The sequence below is a fragment of the Heliangelus exortis genome, chromosome 7 (genome assembly GCF_036169615.1).
Source record: "Heliangelus exortis chromosome 7, bHelExo1.hap1, whole genome shotgun sequence".
Taxonomy (NCBI): Eukaryota; Metazoa; Chordata; class Aves; order Apodiformes; family Trochilidae; genus Heliangelus; species Heliangelus exortis.
Genome location: NC_092428.1, coordinates 6645062 through 6662536, shown reverse-complemented (window position 1 = coordinate 6662536; position 17475 = coordinate 6645062). Strand labels below are relative to the sequence as shown.

At 40.0% G+C, this 17475-nt stretch overlaps 1 protein-coding gene across 6 annotated transcripts in view; it reads right to left on the bottom strand.

Annotated features, from left to right (window-relative positions):
• The window catches only part of BTRC (beta-transducin repeat containing E3 ubiquitin protein ligase), a 122273-nt gene that overhangs the window by 27041 nt on the left and 77757 nt on the right, over positions 1 to 17475 (bottom strand). For all 6 annotated transcript variants that reach the window (XM_071748456.1, XM_071748458.1, XM_071748459.1 and 3 more), the window contains one exon: positions 2876 to 3107. In XM_071748456.1, the coding sequence (XP_071604557.1) occupies positions 2876 to 3107 (232 nt within the window). The remainder of the gene's footprint in view (positions 1 to 2875; positions 3108 to 17475) is intronic.

Below are 17475 nucleotides of genomic sequence, written 5' to 3'. Positions count from 1 at the left end.
ATCCAGTCATGATATAAAATTCTTTAAAAAATAAGAAGAGGGTAACTTGAGATTGACTCCATAGAATTTGTGCAAAGAGATATACAATGTTCTGCAATGAAATTAAATTTGCAGGAATTCTGCAACTTGGTAGGGCAGACACAAATATAGTTTCCCCCATCTTCCCCACCTTGGGCAACTGGGCACAGTCATCTTCACCACACGACTGCCTCTGACCCACCTGCCTTTTCTGGATCATCAGCAGTTGCAGTTCAGATCTTGCAGCAGTGAGGTGTTTTAAGTACTTCCATGAATCTAGTCATCATTTGCATTGATCCTAGACCCTTCAAATACTAATAGCAAATACTGTTTTGGCCAAATATGTTTTGGTCTCTACTTCTCACATTTATGATAAATGGATGGAGAGAGCTACGTTGGTCTGGCTGTAACTTCAGTTTTGTTATTTTGTTTCTTAGGAACAGCACAACTCTCCAAGACATGAATCTAACAAAGCATCACTTCCATAAAAAAGAGAAATCTCTTTGCTCAAAAAAGTTTTTGCTAATTTAATGTGAAACATGATTAGTCCTTCAGCCCTCCATACCAACAAGAATGTTTCAGTTATTTCACACATGAAACCCTTACAAAAATGACTTTCCTCATGAAAAATGCTAAACAGCTTGGAAATGCTAAGCAGAGAACTTATTTTTCAGAAACAGAACATTGTTTCTTAAGTACACAGTTAAGCTGTTATTTTTCAAATAACCTTAATTCTGTTCAATGTACTGGGAAAATAATCTGAGCCAATTTTACACCACACTAGTAAAATGTGGTCATGATCTAAAACTACCTTTAATACTGGTCATTCTTTGGGACAGTGGCAGTACAGAGATAAAATGCCTCCTGATTTGGAAGTAGCATTACTGCTATATTTACTTGAGGGGGAGAGCAAGAGAGAGAACGAAGGAGTAAAACTGAAATCAGAAACTGAAATGACAGGAATTTCAGAAAGATAAAAATACCTCAAGATTTTTTTTTAAAATCACTGTGTGACTTAATTTAAAATTTTAGGTTCATTGCTATTCCTAGGCAGATTCTCACCTTTCTCTTTCCCATTCCCCTCGTTACAAAGCTGCCTGTACCCACAAAATCCTGCACAGACTGTGAAGTCTGTATCAGTGTAATTCTCTGCCATTAATTTTCTCCCTTAGAGCCATATTCACTAGGACATTATCACTTTGCAAATATGCAAATTGAAGCACATACATTATTTAAGCACATAGTTCCCACAGCTATTCAAATACATATTGGTTGCCTGATTCCTATCTGTTCTGTCTTCTGAGATAGCAATATTAGCTGATCCCTGGGTAACTGTGAAAAGACCACTAACATGTGGTATGGCCCTGAAAACATTTATAACATTTACCCCAAATTTTCAAAAAAAGGACTGTAGGATGAAATTAATCAAATGCAAATGAGATCTGTTGGCTTGCTTTGATGGAGTTTTGTGAGGAAAGACTTGGAAAAATTGTGTACGTAACTATGTGTATACCTCCTCTTTAAAAGCAGGGAAACCAATGCACTCTCTAAATACACCCTGTTTTTCTGAAACAGAACAGTTCCACAAGTTGTAATGCTGCTCTAAGTACATGAGATTATTGCCATTGGATTACTAAAAACTAACATAAAGTAGGTACTTAGCATAACTAAGATTTTTTTTAATGCTACAATAGCCATTTGATTACTGGGCACAATGAGTTTAAAAATCCAGTGAGTCTACATAGCAAAACTCCCGCAGTGCCTCTATGCTTTATACAATCCACAGTTAATTTGCTTTTTTCCTGTCTTTTAACCCTAGAACTTAAATTTCATGTTAAGAAATCCCTTCTGAAGAATGATCAAATGACTGGATTGAACAATTGTTGGAGGTCAGCAGTTTTCTGTAGGTATCTGCAGAAGCTTTTGGCAAGAAACTGCTCCCTTCAACTAGTTAGACAACACCAGTAGCACCTGCTCAGGTCCATTACAAACTGGGGACCTATGCCATAGGAGTGGTAATCTATCATTTATAATCTATTAATCTATCTGCCTGTCTGTCTATCTACAGAGGTATGATCTAACAGTCTGAAAAAAATACCACAGACCCATGAATCTGTCTGGTTCTGAACCTGTTGCTGTATATATTTTACCTGCCTCAGCCTCAGCCTCCCATCTACAAGACAAGGCCAATACAAAACTGCACGTACACTGCTTCAATTGTGCATTTTGTGAGATATACCCAATGCCACACCTGAGAACAGCTGGGATAATATTCTTAATGGAAAGTACTACAGAGGTGCAAAAAACCAGAACAATTCCATCCTTCAGTTTAATATCCTCCATTCTGTATTAGCAAGAAACACACAATCAAAGCAATGGCTTCAAGAAGATATTTTGCTAGGAAATAGAAATTTAAAAAAAAAAAGAAAATGAAAAAAAAAAAAGAGAAAAAAAAAAAGAGAAGAAAAAAGAAAAAAAAAAGAAAAAGAAAAAATCCTCAGCTGAGCAACCAGAAAGAGTAGTAGTTTTAATTTTTTTAAAAAAAATCTGTTATTTGTACACTGCTGTGGGTATTGAGTGCAACTACCTGCCCTGTGGCTTGCACTACTATCCTTTTGACATATCTCTGAGCTATCATTTACTCCTAGCCAAACCATGGTGATATTAGATCATGCCTTGAGAGACATTAGGAATACAAAATAAAATATTACTATATTTCATACCAGCTTTTCATTCAAAAACTATTACCTGTTTTGGAAACTGACCCTAGAAAACACCTCTCCAGCATGGTAGGCCATAGTGGAACAGTTTTCTGAAAGACAAGATGGAGAAGCAAGCTCTCTGCCTACAGAAATACCTGGCAGTGCAGTGATGAAGTCCCGCTGTAACATGGGTTTGAGGTATGAGTTTATATGTCCATGCTGGTAGTGACACATCTGGGAGATGAGGTGCTCCACAAACTCCACCTGGTCAGACTCAGACCACTGTTCAAAATACTTGACACAGAGTTCCTTCTCTTTCTCATAGCTTGCAGACAGTTTTCTTTGCTTGGGCACAATCATACTGGAAGTGCCATTGGCAAGTTTTGTCTGTAAACAGAAATGAGAGAAAACCCCAAATCATACATATGAAAAGAAGCTCAAGTGGTTTTGTTATCTTTGGAGGGGGGGGGAAAGCAGATGGAAAAAACCACTCTGATACATAAATTTGGCCAAGGGCACATGTCCCATTTGGTGCTGTCAGTCGAAGCGCAGCCACTGTCAGCTGTAACCCTTGCACTGGCTCATGCCAGAGCTGCACACAAAGGACTCTGGTTAGGCAGGAGACTTTTAGTGGCAATTTAACATAAACACGATTTTATTTACATCTTGCAGGCAGAACATGCATTTGGATTCCTGGTATACAGTTACCAGTTACTTCAATGCACCAACAAAAAACTACATTTGCATTTTGTGGTTTTTTTTTTTTTTTTCTGTTGCTAAAATTCATAGGAAATGAGAGAAACAGATTGGAAAAAAAATATTAGTATTTCTTTTGAGTATAAAATTATACCATGAGAAGTGTAAGCCAGTTAAAACACATCCTGATATTTGGTACATACTTCTTTCACAGAATAAAAGATTTTAAACTTTCTGAGTACTGTTAATATCTTGTCAGAAGAACTCAGCTCAAAGAAGAATTTCAGAGACAAGACAAAACAAAACATTGACATTTCAATTTACTACTTGATAGCAAGATACAATTTCTGCTTTCTAAACAATTTAACAGGAATAGAAGTGCACATTTTGCATTGCAAGGGTATCCTTTGTCCAAGTAAGATTAACTGTCTGCTGGGAGATTTTTTTTCCCATAGTGGTAAAAAAGTTTGTGTAAAAACCTGAAAATGTAATTTTCTCTCTTTGGTTTAACAGCAGACAGCTTCTAAAAACAGTCACTATTACTGCATAATTTTAATTTGTAAAATACACTTACAGGTCCTCTATTAATTATTGAATAAATAGAAACAAAGTTATCAGAATATATAAAACATTGATGCAGAAATGCCATGTTTTTGTTCTATGATAGTAATTCCAGGCACAAACCTCACCAGGAGACTTTGTCAACTTTAAGGGAAAAAAAAGATTACCTTAATCTCTCTGCAAAGGTATCTAATGATCTAAAATAAATGCATGGATTAACTGATTTTACAGGAAAAGAAAAACAACAAAGCAGCCTTTTTACATCAAGTGCCAAACAGTGGGTTATTCAGAGACCACAAAATCCAGTTACTAAAACTGTATTTAGAATGCAGGAATTCCTCATTTCTCAGGAGTAAATAACTTCAGTATTTCAATACTCCCCAAACCCAACAGCAATTCTGAAAATCTATTAAACTAATCACCATTTACTTTTCATTTTCTAGAGAAAATTCACATACTCTGTTCAGAATTTCCAGCAGAGACGGACAGAGTGTAGAAAAAGCATATTTAGCTGTTTTTTCCAACAAGCAAGTTAACAAGTTTCTTCTATTTCTAAATTATGGTTTGGCTTAAGTTTCTTTGAGCACACAGAACATGGAGATCACATTATGAGTGCTCAATCCAATACCTCAATGTTTTCAACCTTACTTTTACCCCCCCTGTAGATTTCTCTGCGTGCCCAGTAAGATCATGGAGGATGAGGGCTATGATTGAGTGACACTTCCATTTCATCATCCCATGGACAGCATTGACTGCACTTGAGTCCTAGACCAAGTTACTGGGCAGAAGGAAACAAGTACTCTCTATTGAGTCACCTTACAGAGAGAAATCCCTAAAAGGACTGTGGGCATGAAGCCCGAGGTCTGAAAGGCTAAATTTTTCCTAGCAAAGTCCACAGTAGGTAATAGTCTGGCAAAAAAATTATTACCAATGGACTACACTGAACATTGGTCTTGAGGGACTCTGGTCCTTTTTGCAGCAGTTAAGCTGCCTGTAAAACAGATACCTCTGTAAAAATGGTGGATTAAGACAGTGGAGAGATGTATTCTACAAGCTTGATGTCAATTTAGTTTCTCATTCTGTCTGCTGCACATCTCAAAACAGGCTGTCTCTACAAAGCATTTTAAAAAAAACCCCAAACCTCTGCCTTTTAATTTGAGAGACTGTGAAGTCTGACCAACATGCTGAGCTGGAGCAGAGTGGAGAGCTGATGTGCAAAGACCACAAAGGGCTCTACTCCTATCACAGGATAACACCATGTTCCTTTGCCTTTCCCTTCCTTCTGAGCACCCTTCTCCCAGCAGCCCGTAACTCCCCAGTTACCTCTAAAACACTGGTTTGGGGTAACAAACAGAAGTTGCAACATCTGCAAAACAAGTAACAGCTTCTGTGTGCACAGATGGCTTAGATGGGACAAAACAACCTGTTCTGCTTGGATCCCAAACAAATACAAGCCTCCTGGGTGGGAATAATGAGTAAACTAAAGAGTCCATTGACCAACACCTGTAACAGCTCTTAAAGTCATATTCCAGAGTTACACAGTGGTTCTGCTAAGAAAAGCACTATACATGTTACAGTGTGTAAGTCCAAACTAGTGGAAAGGGGAATATTTTCTAGGTTCATGCACATACTTTAACCACATTCTGAGCCTGTCAACCTGGGAGCTGGTTTGCACCCTTGCCTGCTTTGGTTTCCCAAGAAAAAGTAAGAACAAGACCAGAGATAGCCATGCTGTGCACAGGAGGTCCTGTGGTCTACAGAAGAAGGGGACCAGGATGACAGGGCAAGCCATGAACACACCAGTTCTGCAGAGTGGAGGGAGATGAACTCACAAGGCTTCCAATTCACTCAATCACAATCCATGTTCACATGCCTCCTCCAGAATTTAGAACAAAACAGTTCAGAACAAAATTCCAGAATCTGAATTTGAAGATTCCTGAAAATCCACTGACAGTTCAGTGAAAAAGGCCTGTTACTAAAAAGAGGAACAAAACAACATAAAGCACCTGTATTATTAAAGAGGGGGGGTGGGAGGGTGGGAAGGTGAGAGCAGCTACTATCAGTAAGAGAACTGATTTGGCTCCTGAGAAACCCTGATGACTCAACCATTCTGATCAAGTTCAAAGCAAACCACCCCAGAACAATAACAGGAACCATTTCCTGGAGCACACGACCATCTACAGCCTCTCCCTCTCCTGGTAAAATAACTGCACCTCACTGGAAAAAGAACGAAGTGTTCCACATGCCACCCATACTGCCAGGGTACACACCCAACCCAAATGCACTGTATGTGGTCGTGCTTTTTATAAGCTTCACTTCCAAAAGCAGGAAACAAGAATAAGCACTGGTAGTCCATCACCTGGGAGGAAGTGTGGGTATAACAGAGCAAACTACTAACTCAGATCAGATAAAGCTTTTCTGGCTCCTTTTTCACAGTCTCCCCACAAGTGGGGGCTGAGAGATGCCCAAGCTGGCTCTAGGCACAACAAATGTAGGAACAGGAGAGGTGTCCTCCTACAACAGTGTGCCTGAGCTAGTAAGCTGTGCCAAGAAACCCAAGAGACTGAGTGCCTCAGGTTGGTACTAGCTCAGGGATCTATGTCCTATGCTCCACTGCAGCCCGTAATTACAAGACCATTTCTCCAAATGGCTACATTTAACACAAAGCACATTTGTATGCCCAGTGAAGTAGAAGAGGACTAATATATGAAAGAACTTTAATCTAAATAATAGCTTGCTACTATAGGAAGGTGCAGTATTTCACCACAAATAAATAATGCCTAGATAAACCTACTGCTCTGTATATAAAACAAAACAGCCATGGTATATCACAGCTATAACCCATAAATGACAACCAAGGTTACTTTCGGTTTTTGTTCGGTATAGGGGACCAAGAAACCTCCTAAAGCACAAAAGAAAAAAAAGCCACAACAAACCCAAACACAAGCACAGTTCTTTGACTCTGGAATAGTGTTTTTCCCACCCTTATGAGCAGTCACACCTTTATACAATCTCTAAAAAAACCACCATGTCCTCTAACCATTGCAGAGGACTTTGTTAAGGCATGTTCCACAAGTTGGATGAATTAAGATTGTATATTTCCTAAAGTAAGAAGATAATCTCTTAAGGTCAAAGAAAAAAGAGAAGCTGTCCCTTTGACTACTGGCTTATGGTTCCAACAAGGTTTGCAACCTTCTGAATCTTCAAAACATCTTCATGCTGGAGCTCCAAAAGAACTGAGATCTTAGACCACCACTGCAAATTTCTCAGAGTTTCTCTCAAACAAAAGGAAGGGAGTTCCCTTCAGTGCTCCAGTACCAACAGGCCACACTGGGCTTCTCCCCTCCTTCCTGGACTCCCTGGGACTACAGGCTATGACACAAAGAGATGTCTTCTACTGCTTATTTGCAGCTGCAGCATTTCACCTCTAACTGCTTTCACAGTCGGTCATGGCTAAGTCACTGATCTAGACAGAGCCACCTTAACAGGAATTTTGGATGGGTCTTAGTGAAGGGGAGGAAAAAAGAGGACATAATGTTTAATTATAAGAAATGATTGAAATAGGCACAGACATACCCCGGGTGCCTCTGCACTGCAGCAAGCTCTAAACTTGTTATCGTTAATGGTTTAAATTTCACTGTGCTAATCATTTCAGGACACAAGCCTTTCTTGATAATCTAATGAATTATTCCAACATCCTTCAGCAAAAAAAATCCTCCATGACAGCACTAATTACAAGACGTTTTCCCAGTGCTTATGTAAAATATGACAGAGCAGCAGCTTAGGGAATTGCAGAAAACTGCTTCTAATTTCCACTGAGAAACTGACAAACACCTCTCTTTCATCTCTCCCAGCTCTCAAGTAAGATTTAACTTTCTCATTTAGTTAATTACCGAGTGAGGATCATCATTTTCCCGGATCGGAGCGGCACAGAGCCTTTATCGTGTTAACTTGTGAACTTGATCGATGGCTGCTGCTAAAACTTAATAACTTCACCCCCTGGCAAATTGTAAGATAAATATAATAGGAGAAACTCTGACAGTAAAAACCTGCCAGAAATGAGCGCTGTGTTTATGTTTCTTTGCAGGCAGCAAAAAAACAACCGACAGCTTATTACTGGGTGCGTGTTACTTATATTTAAAAGACTCCAGGCAGTTAACTTTCTGCGTACTGTTCAAACTTTACTCACAAGATAAAAGACACTGGGGAAAAAATAAACAAACAACAGGATGACAAAGAAACAATCCATGGAGGTGCATGTCAAGAGTGGTGGTGGAAGATATGAACTTCACTACGAATGCAAAGCCACACGTGTCCCTATATCCTGAATATCCTCCAAAATTTACCACATTAAAAATACCTACAACAGTGAATGCAGACAGAAAACTCGTCTGAGCAGAGGCACAAAGCTCAGGAATTTTGGAGCATGTTAGAAGATGTGTGGGAAAAGTAGAGGGATTAAAATGTACCAGTGTGGCAGCAAGATGATTTGGTTTGATGTCTGTAAAGCTGCCCTTAGCCAACAGAACCTCAGCACAGCTGCCTTTTCCAAAGCTACTTGTGTGGCCATGGAAGTGCTTGCTACATGCCCAATAAGAAGTACCACCCAATACCACACCCATGCAGCAGTATAACAAAAACAGGAGCTAAGGAAGGTATGCCAGGTCTCCATGCTAAAGGGCAGAGCTAGTACGAGAGAATCCCTTCTAAGGGTATTGTTTGCATGGCCTGAAGGCAGTAACAGCATAATTAAAAGGATACAGGTTCTGGCTTCTTTTTTAGGCTTTAATTACCAAATCCTGCAGAACTGATTCCCAGACTGCCAAAGCTAAGCAAAGAGGGAAGAAGTCCTCTGCTGCTCCTCATTGGCAGTTTCCTATTAAAGAGATACTTCACTTTGAGAACTGGGGGGTGGTGAGGGGTTGTCTCACTATAAAGAGCTGAAGCTCGTGAACCATTGCACCTGAAAGACATGAGAACGGTAGCTGGCTCTTCCTTTTTCTCCTTTGCAGGATGAGCCTGCTTTTCCAGTGTTTGACTTGACAGCAAAGCTACAATGCTAGGTCATTAAACAACTCACTCCATTTACTTTTATTTTAAAAGCTCAGTTTAGAATCTACCCATTTCCATCCGCCTCCATCTCACATAACAGTCTCTGTGAGGTTAACCATGGGTTTAGCACATATATGGACTTACTCGCTCAGTACTGAATTAGTTTCCACGCTGCAAAGCTCACTGAAACATTCTGAAAAACGAACGTAACCCAGAAGGAGATAATCATCAATCACATCCAAGAGTCAAAAAGAAAGGACCACGAAAGAAACACAGCATCTCTACTGTTTATATTCAAGATAAAATTCAAAATACCTACTCACACTGTAATGGACAGCCAAGGAACAATCACCTTTGCCCGTCTGGGGCTTTTAGCTGCTTCCCCACACTGAGTATCTAATCACACTGCATAAAAACTTTGATAAGAAAGGATACATATAGATGAAAGATAATTACAAGAAAGCTGGTGAGGGACTTTTTAGGATGTCAGTAGTGATAGGACTAGGGGCAATGGATTCAAACTAGAGGAGGACAGGTTTAGATTAGATGTTAGTTCTTCACCATGAGGGTGGTGAGACACTGGAACAGGATGCCCAGAGAGGTGGCAGAATCCCCATCCCTGTAAGATTTTAAGGCCAGGCTCCATGGGGCTCTGAGCAACCTGATTTAGTGGGAGGTGTCCCTGCCCAGGGCGGGGGGTTGGAACTAGATGATCTTAAAGGTCCCTTCCAACCCTGAAAATTTTGTGATTCTATAATCACTGGAATTATGCTGGACACAGTAGTCCAACCTGCTGCAGTTTCTGAAATCCTGGAGGGCCAATAGTTTTCACAGGTACCATCTAAGTATCTGGGACATGGTGTCACAGCCTGGATGGCACCTGGCTAAGGATATGACCTCAGACAAAGAAGAAAAGGAGATGGCTCTTTTGATTTAGGGGCAGAAAAAGCTGCAGGCACCAGAAAAGTAACACGCTGAGTCTCTCCAGGGACTGAGGAGGCAGGACTGAGCCAGGGCACTTGCACACTGGCTACACAAAGGGCAGCAATAACACTTTGCTGGAGAAACTCTTCCCCTCCCACATTGCAACACAGTAAACAACAACAGGGAGAGAAGATAAAAACCTATTCTTTTAAGCTAATACTTAATGTTTCAGATAGACTAATAAAATTTAATTGTCTGGAATTTCATAGCTCTTACTGTACTTTCCTTTGATATAAGTCTCCCATCTAGACTTTACGTGCTGGCAAAAACCTCCAAAATAAAATTTCTCTGATGCCAGCAATGGATGTGAATTGGGAGTCCCTCTCCTCCTCCTCCCTGATCTCCAAGTAGTCTTTGCAAGTAACAACCACTGAAATGCGCTTGCATCAGCACATCACCAGCATATGTTACTTTCCCAAACTTTGATCCCTGACCAAATGCATATCTAGATGTATAAGGGGAAGGGAAGTCACCACCACTCTTAAAAGAGACAGATGTCAGAGCACACCTTCTGTTAGTTTTAAAGTGATCATATGCAAATTTTAAAGCAGATCCTTCAGTACCAAGTCACTTCCAGTGGAAGTCACTCAAAGGAAATGCTTTCTTCCTCAATATGGCTACCAGAACTAGAGTTGAACTGCTGGGACCATTACAGGTTATTACTGTTAATGGAGAGAAGCAATATGCATATTATCACCTGGAGAACTAGTCTACTAAAGTCATCAGGTAATGACCAGAAGCAGCAAAGGGCTCATTTATGGGAGGGAAAGACATAAGCTATGCTCTAAGCAGCAGTTTCATAGTTTTCTGGAACAGTTGGTTCTTTTTTAAAAACACCTGAGCATGATCTACTGCCTGAGCAAAGTTACTCTTCGCAAGTGTTACTGTTGAGGGTATCTTTTGCTCCAAGTACTCCTTTAACTCAGGGAGTAAAGTAGTAAGAAATGGGTAGGTAGACTTAAGCAATACAAAACATGGCTCAATAGTGAAGACTAGACCACTGGTAACAACATATGAGTAGAGGGAAAGAAAGACCCCAAAGACCTGTTACCTACTCTCAAAAACTCTGCCAAGATTTTCAAAACTCTGTGGTTCTGTCTGTGTAAAGCTTTTGTCATCAAGAAACAGAAACCATGCAAGACACTTTACCCAGTATTATTTTCCATGAGTTTTCTCTTTGGAGGTGTATGAACAACACACAGAAGCACCTAACTACCTGGCGAAGGCAAAGTGAGTGATTAAAAATTGAAAGTCATGAATATACATGCTGGACATGACATTCCACTTCCCATCCACAGGAGTACTAGATATTTCCAGACATACTGGAGAGATGCAACAAACACAACCACAGCAGTATTCTGAAGAACAACAAAATTCACGTACATGCTTTGCTGCCACGGCAAATGTACTCAGATCTGCTGGCAGAGTCAGCTACATGAGCACTCCCTCACCTATTTCAGTCAAAATAAGCTTGTTAGCAAAGACCCGTTATTTAAACTGTCTAAACTAAAACACCTCATCTTAACTGAAAGCAGGTTTGCAGTTTTGCTGACAAGTCCTGGAGGGCAGCAACCTGCAGCAGCCAAAGGAAGGCTGAGGAAGGCTTTCCACCAGTACATCTAGATCTAGAAGAGGACATCTGATCAGCTCACACTGTCTGATGCCACTACTACTGCTGTTAGCAGCCACCTGCTGCTGTTAAGAGGCAGCAGTGAAAGGAAAAGCACATGAAATACTCTTGCACAGTGTCAGCTCAAAGCTGGTCAGTGGGCTGCAGCCAAAATCGACGATTTTGCCTTGTAGCCTCTCCTATAGCACCTACAAAATAATCACATAACTCCCACCCACTAATGAGGACTGTCTTCTCAAAATGAGCTGCTCCACTAACCTTGCAGTCAAATGTTACCTTGCTGACAAACTGGGGTGATACCCACGGTCCTCACTAAGACTGCTAGGGGAGGTGGATGTGTTCAGCCTGGAGAAGACTAGTGGCTGTCTACCAGCCTTCCTCTACACCTAAGGGGAGGTCACAGTGGAAAGTGGGACGGGGTCTTTTCAGAAGTGTGTAACAACAGAAGAGGGGCAGGAGGCACAAGCTGTAGAATCAAAGCTCTGGACATTAAGAGGGAAATTTTCAAAATGTAGGTTGACAATGTCCTGAGCAAAATGATCAGATTGTGAAGATAATCCTCCTCTGAAAAGGCATTTAGACTGGCGACTACCAGAGGTCTACCCTAACTTAAACTTTTCTATGGCTTTACATCTTAAGATGATGTTGGTCCATTCTTTCAGTGGTACCTGGCAAAGAGATTTGAAACCTGAGGAAAAGACTCCAAAAACATAAACTAAGGACACTCTCTAATGAATGTTATATCTTTAAAAATTTGACTAGGTTGGATCAGGAGAAACACTATTGCTATGTGAAAGTACATAACAGAAGAAAGGCAAGAAATAGCACCCTCAGCAACAAGTGACCAGCTCTGACCATAATAGTGCTTCAGGAAGGCATATTCAGTTTCACAGCTGAGCAGACTTTGTCCCTATCAGCTGACACTTAAATTGCACAACTCAGAAGCCCAAGTCACAGATTATTGCACTAGGGATTACTTCTAGGCTCAGTGCTCAGCTGCCAGTATTTCAGAAAAAAAACTCAGATTGAAGGAGGGAACCATTTCAGTCTCTATAGTAGACTCAGTCAAAGTGGAATTCTTTGAATATAACCTATAAGCAATACAAAAATCCCAGTAAACTGTGGCAGAATAAGATTGCTAGCCTCACCTGGTCCTTTAACACACTGTATTTCCTACATAATGTTCCTTCATTCAAAGGCATGATTCTACTCTTTCTTTTAATGAGATTAATAAACAGTGAAAATAGTATCAATCTACATGCATTTTCCTTTCTACAATATAGGCTCAGCTTTCTTTTAATTTTTTCATCCCTCTCTGAGAGTTACTTGCACTGATTCATCCCATTGTAAATTTATCTAACAATCACTAACCCTTTTTTTAATTTCTTTAACCTTTTCTTCAATTGGCTAAACATCTAAGAACCAATTACATGCTAAGTAAAGTAGCTTTTCCTTCCAACAGTTTCAAATATATTCTTTTAAAAATATCATTAGGTGATCTATTGTGAGAACTGTCCTCCTTTTTGAAAGGAAGGGAATGTAGATGATTGTATGCTATTGCAGGCTATTTGTTAAACACCTCTGTGATACTTGCCCCTTTTTTCTAGTATATTCAGTCAGCTCACAATAGCCTGTGTTAAGTCTAGTATTAGTACACATGAAAACACACTTATTTCCATCTTTTCATCTACAAGAAGCAGTTTTGGGACCATACCTGGAAAAAACATGCAACCTCCTGCAACAAAATAAAATCAAACATCAAGAGAATTCAGTGTTTCCTACCACAGACTAAAAACTGTCAGATGCACCGTTCACAACCTGGTGTTTTGATCGAGGGGTTAGAGCTCCCTCTAGCACTCCTGAAACAGAAGAGCCACAGAAGCTGAGTTGAGACTATCTGGTCTCATCCAAGGGAGTCTTGGGTAGGGTTGTCTGTAATTTTTATTTAATTTACTTTTTGCTGTCACATGAATAATTAAGAATACATCCACTAGTTTATCTGAAATTCAGGAGAAATAAATGTCAAGAGAAATTCCTTCTATAACTGATTAAAAATACTCAGATTGCTATAATTAACCAATCTCTATTTTAAAATGTAATTTAGGGCTAGCTGAAGGATTATTATGTCAGCTGTGCATACAATGTGAAATGTAGTAAGAAATTAAATGAAAAGATTCTTGAAAATTTTCAATTTTCTCAGCATAAAAAGTCTTGCTACCTCACCCTCCCTTTGCAGCTGACAAACATCCCAATGCATCTGACAGGTCGCCTGCAGTTGTGAATTACATGTTTCTATTTCAGCATTAAATATTGAGTAGTGCTGCTCAAGTAAAACTCAAAAGTTGCAACTGCTGAGTTCTGCACAACACTGAAGACAGAGAAACATCTCATGACAGAAACAGTGTCAGCCCTTTTTAATCATAGGTTATTACTTATTAATTCTTGATACACTGAAAGCTGGCAGTACAATGTAGAAATGAGAAAGGAAAATGGGAGCCAAGTCTTGCAAGCTTCACTCCTAACTCTCCCACTGCCTTTTTGCCCTGCTATAGGCAAGTCACTCCATTTCACAAGCCTGATGTTAAGTAGATGTATCCTAACACACTTCACACCGAGGCAAAGCACAACTTAATGCTGGGAGTCTCTTTGGAGGGCCATTAAGAAAAAAGGCAGCTGTACTAGTCATTTCAACAGCCTTCCAAAGCAGGATTAAAAGTCGAGTGCATTATGAAAAAATTTCACCTTGAGATTCTTCAAACTGAGCCATGGCATCTAGATATAGCTCCTAAAATCAGTACAAACCTGGAAACAACTGGCACACTCTGAAAGTGTGCACCCTAGGGAGGGTGTGCTTCAGTTAAGTTCCTTTACTCATCACAGCAATTTCAATATGTAACCACCAGGGGACTTCTGAACGTTTCCTAGGTTTGGAAATTTGCAATTTTAATATTAGACAGGGGCAAGGAAATACAATAGGATGTGTTTGGCTACCCGTGGATATGTTTTCACATCTTTGACAAGTCCAGTAAGAAAGACTAGAGGTAACAAGACCCAAGTAGATGACAGAAGCACCTGACAAAAACTTCCCAGCATCGCCTACCAGTGCCCCTTAGTCCTGGCTGACAGCTGTCCTTGCCATTCTGGGCCCGAACTCTGTACACAGTCCTGCTGCTGCACCCAAATCCTGACACACAGACCTTCCTTCCCGTGGTACAGATGGCATCCAAGGCTGTTCCCTTTATCCCCTTAAGAGGACTTGGAGAAAAGCACTGGCAACAACTTGTCTCTCCCCACACCTCTGACATGTGGCAGGAGAGGATTACAGTCAGATATCTGACCTGTCCAGCTGGAGCAAAAGGACATCTGAAGCGAAAGCAAGGCCTCCACAGTTGCAGATCTGTTAGTGATGCTGGCAACACTCAGCTGCATGCCTCTCTGGGCTGACATGCAGTCCACCTGTTCTCCCCTGCATCTCCAAACACTTGTGGCTTGGGTCTGAATCAAGCAGGTAAGAGAGAGGTTGTGTTGACCAAGCTGCAGTAAGACATGGCATCAGCAACACTTTCCTTCATACATATGCCCAAGTACTAAAACTTTTGAGATCTTTCAACACTTCTGTATATTAGAAGAAATATATCTCCCATCACCATTTACGAAGCAGTTTGTAGCTGTTGTTTTTGTGCCTTTTCAGACTGTGTAACTTAACGAGGCTCTCAGTGCTATCTTAGGAGATAAAGGCACGCAGCAACGGAGGTTAACTGGGACTAATGAATTCAATATTGACCCTGCTCTAAGCAGAAGGCTGGGCCTCCTGAGGTCTCTTCCAATCTAAATGATTCTGTTTGTAACCTCATAGTCAAACCTTATCTACACTTCCCAGGTTTTGGAGAGAAAAGCTTTTTAGCAAAGTTATAGTTGTCAGATGTTGAGCGAGATGTTAAGCAAAATCTGAAATACTCTTTAGAAGATGCTGTATAGAGAATTATTTTTTAAAAGGCTTCCCAACTTTGAACTTCACAAGCCTTTGTTATTGTATTAGTCATTCTTCTTTGCAATCACATACCAGGTTTTTGAAGAGTGCTGCAGACACTCCTGCTCTCTGGCGTTGCAAGTTGAGAGCCTGTAGTATTTAAAGGATCTTTTTGGACATTCAATTTTGACTTTTAATTCCATCCCTCCAACTACTTAAAAATTTTCAAAAATGGTTATTTTGTTCTGATGCATGTGTTCTCTAAAAACTGCAACTGAGGCTCTACACAAATTATTACATTCCAAACTGAGCATCACTTATGACCTGAACCAATTTCAAAAGTCAGGTCTCAAGCAACGAATCAATTGACTGTGATGCCCAATCACCTGCAGTCTTCTGAATTGACTCTCAAAATACTCCCACTACAACTCACCTCAGAACTACCTGTGATCACAAATGATGATTCAGAACAGGGCTACCAGATGTAAGTTAAGATGGCAAGAGAACCACCTTTTCAACTCTGTACTTCACAAAATTTTGTAAAATCCAGTGAACTGAAAGAATGCACATAACTACCATTAAGCAACAATTTTTACTACCTGAAATCAGACTTGTAAGGAAGGCTTACTTGGAAGAAAAAGGGCTTGCTTTGCTGCAGAATTGCAAATCTTCCTTAATTAACAATCTAATTGTTTTGTACTAGAGTTAAGTATTTTTCACTTTTATTTTCTTCTACATGAACATTAACCTAAGCACAAAATTTATTGTTTAAATTGACAGAAGCAGGGGCAGAAAAATCAATGCTGAAATATTTTAATCATCATGTATTTTAACCAGATTTGTATTTTGTGGTCCCTCTTAGAAGGGCTTCATTCTGTGCTGTGAAACAACACTGCAACTCAGACTTTATGGATATAAGAAGACAGTTAAATCTGAAGCTGTGCACACAACTAGTACAGCCCTATCATATTTCACAAATTCAGGGCATCAGGAAGGCAAGTTTGCCTATTGGTCACAGGACTCAGCCTGGATACACGCAGCGCCTGTTTCATTCCCTAATTTCAATGAGGGAAGCTCTGGAGCTCTATCAGCTGAGCAGGCAAGGACTACTTGCCTGTCAAGATTCCCTACTATGATAAACTAAGTAATTGCAGCTACTCTGAATACTATTTCTAGGTCTGTGAGAGGAACTACTTGGCTGCTCATTTTTAGTTTTCCTTACCAATAAGGTTCACCAAGGTATACAGCAAGCACTGCTGTCTGTCTCCAAGATGCAGCCTCAACTCAAGTCACAAGCAACAAGGGACTGCCTGCCTTGTTGAAATTTTCTTGGATATGAGCTTCCCCAGGCAGACTAATTCAAATCTGGTTTTGTAAATTATGGATTGAGTTAAATATAAATGAAAGAAAAAACGGAACAGTTTCTTTTACTGCACAACATGAGTTATTTCCCATTCTAGGTTCCCTCCGAGAAAACACTTAAATTTTTAAATCTGCCAATTAGTGGCAGTGACTACTAGTGAGACCTGCTCCAGTCAAGCAGTAGTATTTGCTGAGTACTGCAAAAGGGAGAACAACATTTTAAGAAAATGAAGGGACCAAGATACCTGACAATAACAAGGGAGGGACATTCAGCCATTTCCTCAAGCTCCTTTTTCCTTTCAGAAGAAATCCAAGTTGTGTCACTGCTTTAATATGGCAGAGTAAACCACAAGCTTTGGATCATTCAGAATAATTAGATCTTTGCATGTACATAAGACTGAGTGTTAATAGCTGCAGTATAGTCTAGAACAATAATTTGATCATTTCTGTCTATGAGAGAGTGATCAGAAAAATAAACATAAATTCCTCCTAGAAAACAA